The sequence below is a fragment of the Panthera onca genome, chromosome B2 (genome assembly GCF_046562875.1).
Source record: "Panthera onca isolate mPanOnc1 chromosome B2, mPanOnc1 haplotype 2, whole genome shotgun sequence".
Taxonomy (NCBI): Eukaryota; Metazoa; Chordata; class Mammalia; order Carnivora; family Felidae; genus Panthera; species Panthera onca.
The window spans coordinates 151,099,128-151,116,450 of NC_138343.1; the positions used below are offsets into that span (position 1 = coordinate 151,099,128).

Consider the following 17,323-nt stretch of genomic DNA (forward strand, 5'->3'; position numbering starts at 1 on the left):
AGATGGGGGGCGCCTGGGGGGCTCAGCCGCTTGAGCCTCCGGTCTTGATTTCGGCTCAGGTCCTGATCCCAGGGTCCTCAGTCTCCACACCGAGCATGGAACCTGTTTGAGAGTCTCTCTCTCCCTCTCTGCCCCTCCCCCTGTCATTCTCTTGTGCTCTCTCTCTCTCTCAAAAAAACCCCCCCAAAACAAAAAAAGATGACCCAATTAAATAAATACATAAAAATATATCCATAAAGAAAACCCAACATAGGGAAGTGTTGGCTCTAAATACACTCAAGGGAATCTGTGGAGGGGACGTTTCCAGAAGAAAGTGTCACCTGTCAGGCTCACCTGGCTGGGCCCCGCACCAAGTCTGTGGTCCCCATGATGTCAGTGGCCTTTCTAGCCTCCACAAAAGGAACTAATTATACTCAGGTGTGTTATGAACTCTAAACTGATGTGTTTTAAAATACCTGACACACAGTAGGTCCTCACTAACGGGCAGTGGGGGTACCTGGTGTGACAGAAAGAATGTGAACTCAAATAGCAAACAAAAAGGACTTTTCAGCCCCTCATTTAACAAACTAAAGTGGAAAACAGCTTTTATACACTATTCATCAGATTGGTGAATAAATGCTAAAATCATGATACATATTGTTGGTAAAGAGCAGCGGGTTGGTTTATGTAAATTGGCATAAGTTTTCCAGTGGGAATTCATAAAGAGACAGCAAGTGTCTTTACAATGTTTATTCCCTTTGACAATATAATTCCACCTCAAAAATTTATTATAAAGGAAAAATGAGACACAATGATTATGTAAAGATATTCAATAAACACTATTCGGATGCTAGAATTTGGAAACAATCCAAACATCGAAAGATAGGAGAAAGATCAACTCTATCAGGGTGCAGCTGGAGAACAGGATACACTTGTTCTCCACCAGATTCTTTCCAGCTGCATCATACAGTAAACATTTGTTTATTACATCGTACATACATCATACAATACATACAATATGTACATACATCATACAATAAACATTTGTTTATTGGTTGGTTGGTTTGAACAACAAATGTTTGAAGTAAAGTTCTTCAAGCAAGACTTGGTTCAGCCCCTCCGACAGAAGACCCAGGGGTGTCAGGGTGTCCAGAGAAGAGGGGTGGGAGAGCCTCACCCCAGCACCTAACCCTTCAGCCTGAGGGACCTGACCCCCACTCCCATCTGCTGACAACAATAATCACACGGGCGCTCCACCCAAGCTTCAGGAAGCGAGACCCTCTGTGTACTCGTAGGAGGGGAACAAAATGCAAGCAGGCTTCGCCATGTTCCCCATCTTTCCTGCTGAGCTCCTAGGAACAACCTGGCATCTTATTCAGCATTTATGCCCACTGCCAGAACAGGGCAGGGCACAGAGCAGGTCTCAGTGAGTACGGGAGTCAAAGAGACACATCTAAAAGGAGGAGACGCTTTCCAGGCAAGAATAGAACAAGCGAAGGAGGCAGGCAGACATTTAACAAGCACGTTTCACTTGACCTTGGGATTTCAAGGTCAAATTACCCTGGTAATCAAGAGGCATTTTGTTACCCAGACTCTTATCCTTTTCAAGAAGATGGAGAAGGAAAGAAATTTGGGGGAAAAAGAGTCCAAGAACCTACCTCTGACCCCATCTGCCCTCCAGGTGCAGAAACACACACACACAACAGATGCCTTAAAGTACTTACCCAGGGCGCCTGGGGGGCTCAGTCTGTTAAGTGTCCGACCTCAGCTCAGATCATGACCTCACGGTTCATGAGTTCCAGTCCCGCGTCGGGCTCTGTGCTGACAGCTCAGAGCCTGGAGCCTGCTTCCGATTCTGTCTCCTCTCTCTCTCTCTCGCTGCCCCTTCTCTACTCACACTCTGTCTCTCTCTGTCTCTCAAAAATAAATAAACATTAAACATATATATATGTGAAAAAAACAAAAAAATAAAGTACTTACCAGTCTGCCAGGGGGCCTCCGGGCACCCCCTCGAAACTAAGAGAGGCTTGGAACATCGCAGGGAAAGGACGTGTGCTAGTCCAAATGCTTCATTCGGCAAACTTGCCGTGGCTGCTCCACTGAGGCTGGGCTCCCTCAGTCAGTGGCTTCGGAGTCCGAAACACCCCCCCCCCCCATACCTCCTGCTCTGCCACGCGTCCTCGTCCTCACAGGCAGTAAGAGGCAGCAGCTGTACTCGCTGCAGGAAGTGGGAAGCGTCAGGAGAGAGGGCTCAGTCCTCCACAGCAGCCTGCTCACCAGCGTCACCGAGCAGTGCGAGGACGCCACTCACCCTGTGCCCAGGGAGGGAGGGGGCCGCAGGACCTCAGCACACTCCAGGCTGCCAGCTCCGATCTCAACATTTGCTTGGAGAGTCCCCACCTACAGGAATCTCTTCTGGGCTGCTGAAAGGGAGCTGCTGGGCAGGTCACCCAAAATCTGTTGATTGAACTCTCCTTGAACATTTTATTTCTCTCTGTTCCTCCCCATTCCGCCACTGCCTGGCACCCCGTGAGCCTGCCGGGTCAGGACCGTATAAACCAGGGGCCCCTTCCTGTGTTGGCATTGGCAACGGCCCAAAGGCTCTCTAGCCTCCCTTTCCTCCTGATTGGAGGAACACAAAGCCGGCAGAAGTCATGCCGACTGGCCCTGCCCTCTGGGTGGCTCAGGCAAGCTACCATGAGACCGGGGTGACAGGTACAGGCACCTCGTCTGGGGCGTCAGGAGAGGGTTCCCTGGAAGCTGGCATTTTGAGGAGGAGCTGGCTAGACAGCAGAGCATCCAACAGATGGAAAATTACATCTGAGGCCTGGGCAGGAGGGAGGGTGGAGGGCGTGAGGCAGCAGCCAGCACGGCTGGAGCTGAAGTGACAGGTGGGATACAGGTCACACAAAGGACAAACCAGGTCAGGAAGTTAGACCCTCGCAGCACCTGGGTGACTCAGTCGTTGAAGCGCCCCGTTCTTGACTTTGGCTCAGGTCATGATCTCATGGTAGTGACAGCCGGCGCCCAGTCAGGCTCCGTACTACATGTGGAGCCTGCTTAAGATGCTCTCTCTCCCTCTCTGCCCCTCCCTGCTTGCATTCTCTCTCTCTCTCTCTCTCTCTCTCTCAAAATATAAAAATGAAAAAGAAAAAAGAAGTTGGAACTTCATGCTGGAGCAGTGGATGCCTTCGCTGGGTTTAACCAGGGGTGACACACTCAGAGCTGTGCTTTGGGAAGCCCCTGGTAGCCCGTGGGGAGTGTGGTCCATATGGTGCTGCCCCACGGAGACCCTCAGCATCTACCTCTCACCGGCGTGGTGAGCAACGGGCCGACAGGCGGAGCCTGGGCCCGGACCCGGGACTGTGGCACCAAAGCTCCCAAGCAAATCAATTTGTGTCTCAGCCCATTTGGTTTGCTTGGTTTCATCTGAACACGCAAACGGGGAAAACCTCCCTACAGTCCACTGCGTTTGAGATGCATCGTCTCATAGACACGGACTTGCACGCACATCCGTCAACTACACCACGTGTGTGTGCGTGTGTCTATTCACCGTGTAACTCACCTTCTTGCATCTGCTCATGGGAGGTTTCAAACGTACGGAGGAGGGGAGAATGGCAGAGTCAACCCCACCAGGTGCCTGCATCCGGCTTCCACGAGTGGCCCTTCTTGTTCCACCCGCGTGCCGCCCGCACTCGGTGCCCCATCTCGGGTCATTTTGAGGCAAATCCCAAGCGTCAGAGGTAATACTGTCTCATCTATAAATATTTTAGAGTTTTTCCTCTAAAAGATGAGGGCTCTTTTTTATTTAACAGTAATAACCTCTCACATCAAAAAAACCCGACGAGTACACTTAAATATCATTAAAATGCACAGCTGGCTCTGAATGTTTTTAACCAAGTTTCTTCCAACCCCTTCCATCCCCTTCCGTTCTTCTTACGCCCAGGGGTGTCCTGACTGTGTCCTTCTATCCCAGTATTCCTGTAAATTGCTAACTAGATCGAGGGGTCTGATCAGATTCATGTTCAATGTTCTTTGCAGAAATACCTGGTGAGTGGTGGTGTTGGCCTGTCTGAATCAACAGTGTGAAGCGAGTCATGGGGCCCCAAGTGAACGGTCCCGGAGCCGCTCTCACACAGGTGGCCCTGTCTGCAACTTTCACACAGGCTGCAGGCTTTCACACAGGTGTCCCTGTCTGCAACTTGGCAACCACTCGTTGCTTTCGAGCTTCCCAGCGCACGCAATTAGAAATGTGGTCACTGCCGTTCCCCACCGAAGTGGCCCAGGGCTCACGGGGAAGAGGCAGAGCCCGGGCAGAGGAAGCAGCCGCGGGCCTGGGGCACCTGCTGAGCCTGAAAGGCAGTGCACCTGAGGACACAGGGACACTGCCTAAATCTGCAACAGCGACAGACCACGACCTGCTGCGTCCCAGGTGGCTTGCGAGTCTGTCCTGCCACGAACAAGAAGGGAGTGTGCACCCTGATTGCAGAAATGCAGACTCAGCAACACTGAAGTCCTGAGGGTTCTTTGCACTGTTCTTAAGTCTCAAATTACGTCCAGACAAAGGAAGACACCTCAGGAGAAGCACGTGTGCCTCACCTCACTCACTGGTCTCACTGGAGTGCCAGGGAGGCTGGACGGTAGAGGCCCTAACAGGAGACCCCGGCTGGGTGTTGTGCGAGCCTTTCTTACCGCGTGGCCACAAGCCACACTTCGGGTTCCTCTCAGGACCAGGAAGCCCGGCTCAGCGCAGCTCCTGCTGGAGGGACCCGCCACTCTCGCTGTTCTAAGTGCCCTATCGCTCCTTCCTACCCCGGCAGGGCACTGGGAGAATGTGGCTGGAAGTGGTGGCACTGGCCACTGCCTGGCAGGTGAGTCACGGAAGGTCTACAAAGGCCCCTGTTTTTATCTGGCTCTTTTGGATCTGCCCACCTGATTTCCTGCTGCAGGTGACATAAACCCTGAAAGCTGAGAGGCCGTCTGTAAATGTCAAATTAAAACATTATTCTCAGAAGGGACTCAGGGAGTCCAACAGAGCCCTGGGAGCTCCAAAACCTCAAGTTTTAAGTCTGATTTGTTCCTCAGGCAGGTGACTTGCCTCAGAGGAAAGATGGAGGGATTTCCTGACTTTACAAGGCTGAGGAGGTGAAAATGAGGTTACCTTTGAGTACTTTGAGGTCCTTTTATGGAGTGGGCTTCACAAGCATCCCAGCGAACTCCGTACTTTTGAAAATAGATGAGCTCTCCAATTTATTACCCACACCAGGCCACTTCTGAAAGCGTGAGGGAGCCACTAACACTGCTCCAGGCTGGCAAGTGTGAACGGGTGCACGGCCACCAGCTCTTACACTGGATCCTGACTCCTGAGGGCAACACTGGCAGCTCCTTCGGTGATGCTAGAATATGCTGCTAACCCTTTCCAGTGAGCCTGGGGCACAGGGCAAGGACGGAGCTGGTTCAGAGCCCCGAATCTGCCCCACTCACACCCTGGCCCTGCCACTAACTCCTTTCCATGGAGAAATTCCTCCACCGGAGCCCTCGCCTGGAAGGGGCTATTCCAAAATAACAACCCAGGCGACCCAAAGGGTCGGGACAGACTGGGTTGTGTCCGATACAGAAGCATCCACAGAGGGGTGCCCCAGGATTTGTGTGTGTCGTCGAGCCCACCTGGTGTTGTTTTGGGGGGTCTCGCTCATCTGTATACGTAAGGACGGACGTGCTGACTGGTTAGCACACATGCTGTCCTCCCCTCCTCCCCGGAAGACCCCACAATTTCCACCTGTACAGCAAGTGCCAGTGGGATAAACTTATCATGGTCACTGGACCAAGAATAGCTCACTGATGTTTTCCCTTTGGGTGATTAGACCAGTAAGTTCCGTTCCTCTCCCTGCTCCCCTCTGACCCCAGAAATAAGCCACCTGTCCCAACATGGGCTTGTCATCTTAGCTGACAAAGGACACTGACGCTCTGGAGCCACCAAACCACACCGGTGATGAGGCCTATTAAATCCCCAGGTCCCAGGGGCGCCTGGGTGGCGCAGTCGGTTAAGCGTCCGACTTCAGCCAGGTCACGATCTCGCGGTCTGTGAGTTCGAGCCCCGCGTCGGGCTCTGGGCTGATGGCTCGGAGCCTGGAGCCTGTTTCAGATTCTGTGTCTCCCTCTCTCTCTGCCCCTCCCCCGTTCATGCTCTGTCTCTCTCTGTCCCAAAAATAAATAAAAAACGTTGAAAAAAAAAAATTTAAAAAAAAAAAAAAAAAAAAATCCCCAGGTCCTGCTGTCAATGAGAAGCTGAGTGTCCGACAATTATTGAATAAATTATTACATAAATTAACAAATAAACTGGGGTACGGAGCCCGACTGCCAGATTTGAACATTAACTCTGCCACTGACTGACCCTGAGCGAGAAGCTTCACCTCCCCAAACCTCAGCTTCCTCTCCTGTAAAAGGAGTGATGCCAGCACCAGGAGTAACCAGCCCAGCCAGGCACAGCGGTTTCCCCGGGGCCGGTAGTCAGCGCTCAATAAAAAACATTTTTATCTTACCGCTCTCTGTCCCCCCACAACTGTTGAGTTAGAAGGCAACGAACTCTCTCGAATTGACTGGAAATAACCCATAAACAAATGGATGAATAGTATTATCCTAAGACAAAAAGCCTTTGCCATGGCAATACAAAAGTGTCTCACGGGTATTTGATCCCAAATGAGGCTCTGTTCCAGCCCTTGAATAACAAGGCTCAGAAAGGTGGCCAGCTCTGAGGGTCCTCGGACCCGTCAGCACGATGCGGAGTTGCATGTGCCTGTGATACCCCCGGCGAGCCCAGGGGCTGCTCAGGAGCTGGCCAGCCTTCCTCAGCCCCTCCCGGAGACGCCCTGGTGATAACTGTGCAGGCTTCTCTGAGGCAGACAGAAGCCACTGAAACCAGGCAAAGACATTGGAAATCGACAATCAGAAGCCGTTTCTGTCTAGAGGGAGCGAGCACAGGGCATGGTGAGGAAGCACACCTCTAGTCGTCGTTCATAATATTTATTTTGGAAAAATATTTTAAAAAGGATTTTCTTCATTAACAAAACAGTAAAAAACTCAAATAACATTTGCACAATATTCCATAAATACATTTATATACAAAAAAATATAGTCACATAGACCCGAAGTGCCTTTGTACATATTTACCAAAGATTTAAATTATAAAAAATGAACATCACAAAATACTCAAGCTTTACAGATATCATGAAAAATATTTTTACAAGTCCAAAAAAATAACACACATTTTTTTTCCACCTAGAAAAAACACATTTTAGTATCAAAAAGGACGATAAAGGCAGTGTTTGTGATTCTAATTCAAGAAAAGACCGGCTCATGAGAACCCAAAATATACACTTCAGGCAGTGCATGCTTCTCACGTAGTAATTAAGTCCATTCATTTAAATATATATTTTTTAAAAGCCAACTGTCCATAGTGCAATGGGAACGTCCTAGAAGGCAGTGCAACAGGCCCCTTGGCCGCCGCCGAGCTGCAGCCACGCCGCGTCCCCAGCTGGCCTCGGAAGGGAGAGCCGGCTGGGTCCGGATCGGTTCCTCAGCAGCAGTCCGTGGGTCTCCCTTTCCTCTTTCAAGCAGCATCCACTGGGGCATATATCCTTGGAATTTTATTTATTTTAAGAGAAACGGGAACTTTGCCGTATCACTTCCATTTCACACCTGGTGGGCCCACAGGACAGGATGGGAAGTTAGTTCCAGACAGAGGTCGGCACCCTCTGACTTCTCCCCCCACCCCTGCTCCCGCCCCGAGACCAGGCCCGGGCTGCGCACTGACCTCGGTCGCTATGACGCACTCGTCTTTCTCCTCCGATATGACGTACACCGACTGGTACTTTGTGTCTTTTGAAGTAGAATACACGGAGTCTGGTCTTTTTCTTTCAGGTGCTTCTCCACTGAGGGGAAAATGAAAGAACCACAAGAAACACGTGAGAACAGGAAAAACTGACCGGCGCCGGCCCAGAGTGCAGCACCCCCTTCGGGGGTAAAGCTCAGGGGTAGAGCGTTTGACTGCAGAGTGCAGCACCCCCTCGCGTCGGGGCGCCCTCCCAGGCTGGCCTTCCCGCGTGTCCCCTCCCGGCCCGCAGCACGCACCCCCTGAGCGTCGGGGTGCTCTTCTCCTCCCCTGCAGAGCCCTGGGGCTGGCCCTTGGCGTCACGCTTGCCATGGGGGTCCCTGACGGCGGCCGCGGCGTCGCCCTTGAGGTCCTGCACTAGGTTATAATCCACGGCAGGGTAGCGGGCCTTGAGACCGTTCTTATCAGCCCCGTGGTCCCCGTGGAAGTCAACCTTCTTGTTGGTGTTCTTGATCTGCGTGGCCCCGATGACGCTGACACAGATGTCCTTCTCGCGCTGGCAGTTGGCCAGGTTGTTCATCGTCTCCGCCTCCCCACGGCAGGGCTCGGCAGGGGGCCGGTCCTTCTGCAGCCTGAGCCGCACGCAGACCACGGCGGCGGCACAGCCCAGCAGCAGCATGAGGACAAGCACCACGCCGGCACAGACGGCCACCCAGGGGAAGGGCCCGGCCTGGCCCTCCACGTACTTCTCGGTGAGGTCCACCACCACCGCCGGGCCCGGGGGCGGCTCAGGCAGCAAGAACTGGCAGTTGGGGCCCCCGTAGCCCCGGGCGCACTCACACAGGTAACGCCGGTCCCTCTCGTGGCAGGTGGCCCCGTTGTGGCAGGGCGCGTGCTCACACCTGCTGACAGGGGCACTGCAGTTCCTGCCCGTGTAACCCGGGGGACAGGTGCAGGAGTACTCGTTCACGCCGTCCCGGCAGGTGCCCCCGTTGGCGCACGGGGAGGAGGCACAATCATCCACGTTGTCTTCGCAGCGCCTCCCGGAGAAGCCAGCCTGGCAGCGGCACAGGTAAGCATCACCAAGGTCCACGCACTGTGCACCTGAAACACAGGACACATCCTGAAGCCTTGCTACGTGTCAGTCCTGCAAGGTACACCAGGGATGCGAGACAGACGAGGCAGCCGTGGCCTAGACACAAACACCAGGGGAGGGGTCTGGTCCAGCTCTAGCTCAGTAAACTGCAAACAATACAGCTAATACCTCTTTTCTTTAAGTATTTTTTTAGCGTTTGTTTATTTTTGAAAGAGACAGAGTGCAAGCGGGGAAGGGGCAGAAAGAGAGAGAGGGAGACACAGAATCCGAATCGGAAGCAGGCTCCAGGCTCTGAGCTGCCAGCACAGAGCCGGACACGGGGCTTGAACTCGTGAACTGTGAGATCATGACCTGAGCCGAAGTCGGACGCTCAACTGACTGAGCCCTCCAGGCGCCCCAAGTTTATTTAAATTTAAAGAGAGAGAGAGAGAGAGAGAGAGAGAGCGCGCGCGCGCACGGGGGAGGGGCAGAGAGAAAGAGGGAGACACAGAATCCGAAGCGGGCTCCAGGTTCTGAGCTCCCAGCACAGAGCGCGACGCGGGGCTCAAACTCACGGGCCTTGAGATCATGCCCTGAGCAGAAGTCGGACGCTGACTGGGCACCCCTGCAGCTAACCCTCCCAGCAGCTCCGCTCCCACCGGGGCAGTACACGGCGCTTTGGCTACAGCGTTGCATTCACTTTCGCGACATCCGGTTTGCAGATGAGGAAACTGAGGCTTAATGAGGCTGATGTGCTTGCCTGCAGTTCCACAGTCAGTGAAAAGAGCAGGGTTGACAACAGAAAGGAAGAGGAAGAAAGGAGGGAGTGGAAGAGGTCCCTGTCCTTCGAGAGCCAATCTGTTAAACCTCCTGCTATTCTGCCTCTAAAATAAAGCAGCCAACCTTTCTGTTGGTTCAGTGGGTAGAAACAAACAGGAGGCAGAGCCTGAGCCCACAGGACCGCCACGCCCTCTGTACGGCACGTGGACAGCAGAAGGACAGGGATTTCCTCTCTGTCAATCATCGTGGCTAATGGCGAAGCTCACAGAAGGCCTGGCATGTCTGGCCCCAGCTTCGCTCCTCTACCCACTCACAGGGGAGCAGGGGGCCCGTCAACAGACCACACTTCTGCACAGACACACCAGACGGTTATGTTTGGGTGACAGAGCTGAGCCGGGCTTCCCTCCAAAAACAGTCGCTGCGCTGCCATTGGAGCGCAATCTACTGAATCATGGCCCCGACTCAGACACCTGTGGTGCGATATGACCTTGAGAAGTCATCCCACCTCTCTGCCTCAGGCTCCCCCTGTAGGACGTGAGAATCCACACTCCTGCCTGCCTTTCTTGCTCCTTGAGCATTTCCAGGCTCGGGGATAACACTTCTGTGAAGCGTTTCTGTTCAGTTGAAAGGGCTCCGTAACCTCGGGGTAGCTTGCAAAGTGACGTGTTTGGTTGGACGCGAAACGCGTGTGCCCTCTAACTGTATTCTCATCAGTGCTGACCACCTGACAAAGTCTCAGAGCGGCTGGGGCTGCCGTCCTACCATGAGAACAGGGTGAAGAGCTGCAGGAATCCACCTTCTTCTCACAGTTAAAGCCGGAGAAGCCCACGGGGCAGCGGCAGGTGTACCCCCCTTCGGGGTTGTCTGAGCACCGTCCCCCGTTGAAGCAGGGGCCGTCGGCACACGCCATGGCACTCAGCTCACAGATTCTGCCGTAGAAGCCGGGTGGGCACGTGCAAGAGTAGCCATTCTCAAGATCCTGCGTCGCAGAGAAGACAGAGCGCTGTCACAGGGTCGCTCCAAGAGACCCGCGTGATGCGTATCAAACCAGCGCCCCCGTTCAACAGGAAATCCTGCTGGGGCTGGACTCACCGTGCAGCTGCCTCCATTCCTGCAGGGGCTGGCGCCACACTCGTCGATCTCCGTCTCACAGTTGGCCCCTGAGTACCCCGGCCGGCAAGAGCAGGTGTAACTTCCCTGGCCCGTGTTAGTGCAGGTGGCCCCGTTCCTGCAGGGCTTGTGGTGTGTGCAGTAGTTCAGGTCTGCGAGGGGCAGAGGCGGGAGAAGGAGGAGAGAGAAGCCCAGGGTCAGACTCAGGGAGACCACACCTTCCCCGTGACGAAGCCAGGGAAGCCCAGGGCTGCTGGATGGGGCTGGGGGCTCACCCTGGTTGCAGAAGAGGCCACCCCAGCCCTCCTGGCAGTTGCACTGCCAGGGCTGCTGGCAGGTGCCGTGGAGGCAGCCTGGGTACCGGATGCACTGGTCACAGTACCGGCTCTGCCAGCCCACTCTGCACCTAGGAAGAGAGCACGTGTCAGGCGGGCGCCGGCACCACCGGGCTCATGGTCACACACACGCCCGACCCACGAGAAACCACCTTCCAGCGACACCAACACGTCTGGCTCTCAAACGAGGCAGAACACCAGAGTCTCCTCGGGAGGCTGCACACACGCCAGTGCCTCAGAGGGTCTGATGTCTGGGAGTGAGGCTCGCTGGGACAGCATTTTTAGGGGCTCCCTAGGTGGTCCTAGGATGCCAAAAAGTTTGGGAATCCCTGAACTAAACCCATCTTCGATGTCAATTCCTTGCAGACAGCTATCCATACGTTCCCATAACCACTGAGGGGCTTCCATGACTGACAACCCGTGACTCTACGTGTTTCTGTATGTTTACTAAGTAGAAACACGAGAATAACGGCTCCAACCCCGACAGCCAGCTACTCTTACCTGAAGTTTTCAAACGATCACCCAGAGCTACTTTACAAATACACCAGGTACAAGGAGAAGCAGAGAAGGGAAAAACCCCTTTTGCAAACTTACTTGCACTCCCCTGGCTTGTCACAAAACCCATGCAGCTCGTCGCATCCTGGCAAGCAGATTGCTACAAGCAAAGAGAAGACACGGGGTCAAGCCCCACCCCAAGATCCTCCCCAACACAACCGGGGGCTGCTGCCACAATGCGGTTGGGACAAAACTTGCTCAGCTCAGTTGGCAGACCCAGCGGAGTTAATCTCCATCTGTGGAGTATCCACGGTCCTGCCTGGTAACTGTGGACTTCACTCCGCCCTGGGATGAGCATTCTTCTTAACACAGCGGCTCCAGGACAAAAGAGCGCGGAAACCCCCACCCCCACCCCATCCCCTTTTCTTCTGAGAGGGTCAGAAGTCCTTCCCCCTCCTCCTCCCCCACTTCCCAATTCTATGCACAAAGCTCCACCTCTTAATACCCAGAAAGTGTGTGTGTCGATAAGGGTGGACAGCTGGTATGCAGAGTACCAGGGCAAGACAGCTGCTCTATTGTCTCTGCTCTCCCAGCAGCTGCCCCAGTGCGACAATACCGCCTCCCCCGCCCCCCGCCCCCACCCGCACACACACCCCCGGCGTGTGTGTACACACACATACACACACACACACACACACACACACAGACACGCGTGTGCGCGCGAGCCCTTTCCGCCAATGGGAGCTGGCGTGCGCTCCCGCCGCCTTTGCCCAGAGAGATCTAATCGATGGCACGCGCTAGCTGGGGGCGGGGAGAGGCTCCAGTGTTTGAATAAGAAGAAAAAAGTTTAAGTTTACGGCGGCTCCCCCGCAGCGAAGAAGAGGAGGGAGGGGAGCGGACGGAAGGCAGCAGGCAGGCCAGAGGTCCCCGCGGGGGTGGGGGCCGATGTGGAGCTGGCTTCCTTCACAGGGTTATGAAACTCATCGACGAGCTGCTCCAAGTTTGTAAGACAACAGAGCCTGCTCAGGCCCGGGCACAGCTCAAAACAATGACCTACCCTCACCCCCAGGCACGAATCAGAACGGAGAGACCTCCCTGGCAAGAGGTTCCGGGCCTAAGGACAAGGAGGGAGGTTCGCCTGCTCCAGGGCAGGAGAAGGAAAAGTCACCAGGGTTTCTGGGGAGTTCCGGGGCCCACCCAACTCCTAACTAGAGGGAAACCCAATCCCAGGGTGTGCAGACTGGCAGTGAGGCCTCCGCAAGCTGAAGAGAGGCCTGCCAACCTGAAGCAGGCCCAGGAGCCAGCGGAAGCCTCGCAGGCCTCCCGCTCTCCACCAGAATCGTGGGGCAGGCAGGGCCCGTCGCCTTTTGGTGAAGGTATTTCTTCCCCAGGCAAGGTGTTTTGTGAGCGCAGTGTGCGCTCTGGCAGGCGGGCCCCTTCCCCTGTGGCTCTTGCCTACCCAGGCCTCAGCTGACACACACGGTCTCCTGTCCACAGACCCCACGAGGGACTATGTCATTAACAACACACGTGCGTCACACAGAGGATTTGCAAATACGCTCAGTCTGCGAAAAGGCCAAGCACACCAACTCTAGAAAGAAAGCGAAGCACTTTTCCAACGAGACGCTGTCCTGGCCAAGAGAACTGGTTTGGAGCATGCGCCTCCACATACAAACTCTCCTCTCTGTTCCTCCCTTCCTTCCTCCTCTCCCTCCGGCTCACTTCCTGACCCCTGGCCCTGTCTCCAAAATCCTCCCTGATTAAGAAAGGCAGCTTCCCATAGCGGAAGTTAAAACTTCTGAGTTGACCCCAACCCCGCTGCTGGCTAGCTGTGAGGTCTCGGCGAGTTTCTCCAGCTCTCTGGCCTCAGTTTCCCCACCAGGGCATCACTCCAGTGCTGACATGTGAGGACCCCACTGGCTCACAGAATACTACCCCCCCACTCCCTGGGAGCTCCGGCCTGGAAGTGGACCAAGGAGGGAAGCAGGAACTCACGTTCAGTGCAGTACTGGCCTTTCCAGCCAGGATCGCAGACTTTTTCCCCCCTCTCCCCGCAGGTGAAGTGGCCGAAGGCGTCGTCTCGGGGGCGACAGAAGACGGAGCAGCCGTCCCCGTAGTAGTGCTCATCACACACAAAGCGGTAGGAATACTTGAGGTCTGTTCGGCCGCTGCTGTGCAGGTCCTGAGACCACTCCTCGCCCACAGTCAGGTGCCTCTGCGTGGCCAGGCGGCTGATGAGTCTTTCTGGGTTTTCTGTGGGAAGACGGTGCTCCCGTTGGTTCTGACCAAGAACCCAGAGGCTTGGGGCACTGGGGGAGGTAGAACTGACGTGTGATGCAGGGGAGGAGGCCACAGGCCCTCCACCCAGAGCCTCCTGCAGGAGTTTGCAGAATGTAAGCACAGAAGCTGATTTCTGGTGGAGACAAGAGGTCAAGTGCGTACTGACTGGGCAAGCTGTTGACTTGGTTTTGGAGTTTTTTTATTTGTTTTTACCTGTTGTGAGGTCATCAGGAGAATCTGTGTGAAGGGCTTCAATGATCAGCGAAAAGGTGCCCTGGGAGAAAGGGGGAGGAGACAGAAGATAAACTAGAAATGTTAAAAACCAAAACCCAAAGGGACGCTCTAGGGTCACCCAAGTCCGGAACGGCCTGGGGTGCGGTGCAGATCTGTGTGCCCAGAGCAGGGTCTCCGGACATCTCTTGCCTGTTTTCACTTTCCTCAAGGAAATGGAAGAACTTTTTAAAGACTGGTTTCCTGACGTGTTTTTTCAGCCTGTTAGTACAGGATATCACGTTAAAAAAAAAAAAAAAAAAAAAAAAAGGCTGCGAGCAGGCGGGGCTGCAGGGATTGTCATCAGTCACCGGGTGGGGCCAGGGGCTGTCATGCTGCGAAGGCACTTCAACCTGCCCAGGGACAGGGCAACGAGAGAACTGTCCCCCAGAAGGCGCTCGCTGGACCGGGGAGCTACCGGCAGAGGCCGGTTCCGAAACCTCCCAGACCCTCCGCCTCTCGGCCCCGCGGTAGCCCGGCTGTCACTCTGCCGCCTGAAGGGTCACTCGGGGCGTGGAGGCGATGCTCCGGGCCTGGCCCCTTCCACCGCCACCCTGAGGACCGCGCCTTCGCCCGCCTCCCCTCCCCGGCACCCCGCCGGTGCGCGCCCCCAGCGTGCCTGGCGCGGGGCTGACCCGTCGAGGCCCCCTCCCCGCCCCGCCCCGCCCCGCAGGTGCAGCGCTCACCGGCCAGGTAAAGCCGAAGGGGAAGCGGATGGGGTTGCTAAAGGCGGGGTCGGCGCCCGCGCCGTCGGGCAGGCTGAAGGAGTCCACGCCCAGCACCGGAGTGACGGCGCTGCCGTAGGTACAGGGTGGCTCAGGAGACACGCTGGCCTGATAGTGCTTGAGGCACACGCGGAAGAAGGTCCTGCAGGCGCACGGCGGCGGCCCCGCGCCCCCGCGGCAGCAGTTGCGGTTTCCCAGCAGCCCCTTCTTGTTGACGAACTCCTGAAGCTTCAGCTCGAACACCCCGGAGGTCCAGACCTGGGGGAGGGAGGGGGGGGGGGCGGGGGGCGGGGCTGAGGGCGCGGGGCCCTGCGCTCCGAGGCTAGCTTTCGGGTTCACCGCGGGCTCCGCCGGCCCGGCTCGCCACCCCCCTGCGCCCCCGGTGCCCTGCCTGACGCCTCGCGGCTCCCGGGTGCCCCATCGACACCCGCCCTGACAGCGGGGCCCTGGAGACCCCAGCCGACAACTTACCTGGCACAGCAGGGCCGACACCACGGCGAGGGCCAGGGCGCACCGGCGGCCCATGGTGCACCGCTGGACGCGCTGGAGCTCCCCTGCGCCCCCGCCTTCGGGCCCTAGAACTGCGGGGGGTGCCCGGGGGTGGCCGTGGCCCCCAGGAGCGTGGACAGAGAAGCGCCGCCGCTCCGCCGCGGGCCGGGGTGATCAGGGCTCCTTTCTTCCGGAGCCCGTGTCTCCTCTTTCGGGGGCTGCGGTCGTCCAGATCCGCCCTGCGCGGGTGACGGCGCTCTGGGGGTGCACGAGCAAAGGGCTGGCTCCGAGACTGCTGATGGAGCCGCAACTTTCGGTTTTCCTCCTTTCTTCCAGTCCACCAGTAGGTAGGGGTCGTTGGCTTCCTGGTTTTGTCTCAAGCTTCTTCCCAGGAAAAAAAAAGGGGGGGGGGGAGGGGAGGAAGCGTCCAGATTTTCAGCTTAATTCCCAAAGAGCTTCCTCCGAGTCCGATTAGAGAGCCGAGGTCTGGAAATCCCACCGGCGAGGCGATAATCCCGGGCCCCGCGGAGCGCGCGCAGGGACCCCGGCGGCGGCGAGTGTGCGCGGCGCGCCCTGCGGCTCGGGCCCGTGTCACTCGGCGGCGGCGTGCGTGCCGGGAGCGTCCCGGACTCGTGTGTCCCGCGCCCCCGCGCAGACACGCGTCTCCCCGAAGGACCCAGCCGGTGCCATCCACATAAACAGCACGGGGTCCCGGCACAGGGCGGCGGGTGGCGAGCGGAGACGCCGCGCCACGGCTGCGCGTCCGGTGCGCGCTCGGCCCGGCCGCTCTCCGCGGGTGCGCGCCGAGGTCTGCGCTCGCCGGCGCCGGCCGCCCTTATATCCCGCCGGCCGCCCGCATGGCTAATGAGATGCAAATGAGCAGCCCCCCAATCTGGCGAGAGCTGTCACAAAGGAGCCACTTTTCCAAACCCTCCTCTCAATGGATCGCCAAATGGTCAGTGAGCTGTAAAATGTGCAACCTCCTCCCCGCCCCCACACCTCCCCGCCCCCGGCCCTCCCCTGCCCCCGCCCCCGCCCCCCGCCTTCCTCCGCACCACACAAAACGCGCTCATTTACATTCCTGCAAAATGTTCGCCGCGAGAATCCCCTGCGCTCGCGAGGCGGGGGCCCTGGCCGCGGCCCCTCGGCTCTGCCGCCGGCCGCAGGCTCGCGGAGCCCCGCGGGGACACGCGGGGACGCGCGGGGGCGGTGCCGAGCCTCCGGCCCCGCCGAGGGCCGCCCGCCTGGGGCCGCCGGACGCGGCCTGGGACACTCGCCCGGCCGACGCGGCGTCTGCGTGCCGTCTCCCCGCGCGGGCCGGGCCTCGGGGTCTGGGGGCGCGGGGGCCGCGAGCGTGGTCGGAAAGGGGCGGGCGCGCGCAGCGGGCGGGCGGCCGTGAGTTTCGGGAAGTTTGGGAAGGTCTGACATCGACGAGCCACCCGGCCGAGGACGGCGACGCTGCGTCTGGGAGTCCTCCGAAAGCAGGGCTGAGGCGAGCGCGGCGCCCCCGGGGACCCCGGAGTCCCCGCGCCAGCGGGAGGCCGCTGGCGGGGGCGGGGTCTGGGTAGCGCTATGCGCCTCCCCCCTCCCCCCCCAAGCTGGGAGATCCTGACGCCTCAAACTAGTGCCCGCACCCCCGCCCCGCACACGCGCGCGCGCACATACACACGCGCGCGCGCACACGTCCTTCCCGGAGCGATTCTCGGCCACCGCCACCTTTCCTGGGTGTCCAGCCCCTCTCTCCTGGGTATTCCCCCCTCGGCCTCCCTCCGCTTGGTAAAAAGTGAGTTTGGTGTGTGTCGTTCGCGTGGCTGTCATTAAGGCAGTCTGTTATTGTGCGAGGCTGAATCAGTGGCTCTTTGTGCGCTCAGCTGTATGGTAATGCGGACCGCACCTGCTCCCCGCACAATGCCGAGAGAAAGAGCTCCCCTCCGCGCGCGCCGCGGCCTCTGCA

At 57.3% G+C, this 17,323-nt stretch overlaps 1 protein-coding gene across 1 annotated transcript; it reads right to left on the reverse strand.

Annotated features, from left to right (window-relative positions):
• Nucleotides 1–6,992: 6,992 nt before the first annotated feature.
• On the reverse strand, nt 6,993–16,338 carry DLL1 (delta like canonical Notch ligand 1). Its single transcript, XM_060617137.3, has 11 exons — nt 15,352–16,338; nt 14,842–15,138; nt 14,099–14,159; nt 13,601–13,858; nt 11,705–11,765; nt 11,051–11,181; nt 10,758–10,927; nt 10,428–10,644; nt 8,110–8,914; nt 7,793–7,910; nt 6,993–7,677 (listed from the first exon to the last, which is right to left on the reverse strand). The coding sequence occupies exons 1-11, from the start codon at nt 15,403–15,405 to the stop codon at nt 7,672–7,674; spliced, it is 2,178 nt and encodes a 725-aa protein (XP_060473120.1). The 5' UTR covers nt 15,406–16,338; the 3' UTR covers nt 6,993–7,671.
• Between the last annotated feature and the right edge of the window lie 985 nt (nt 16,339–17,323).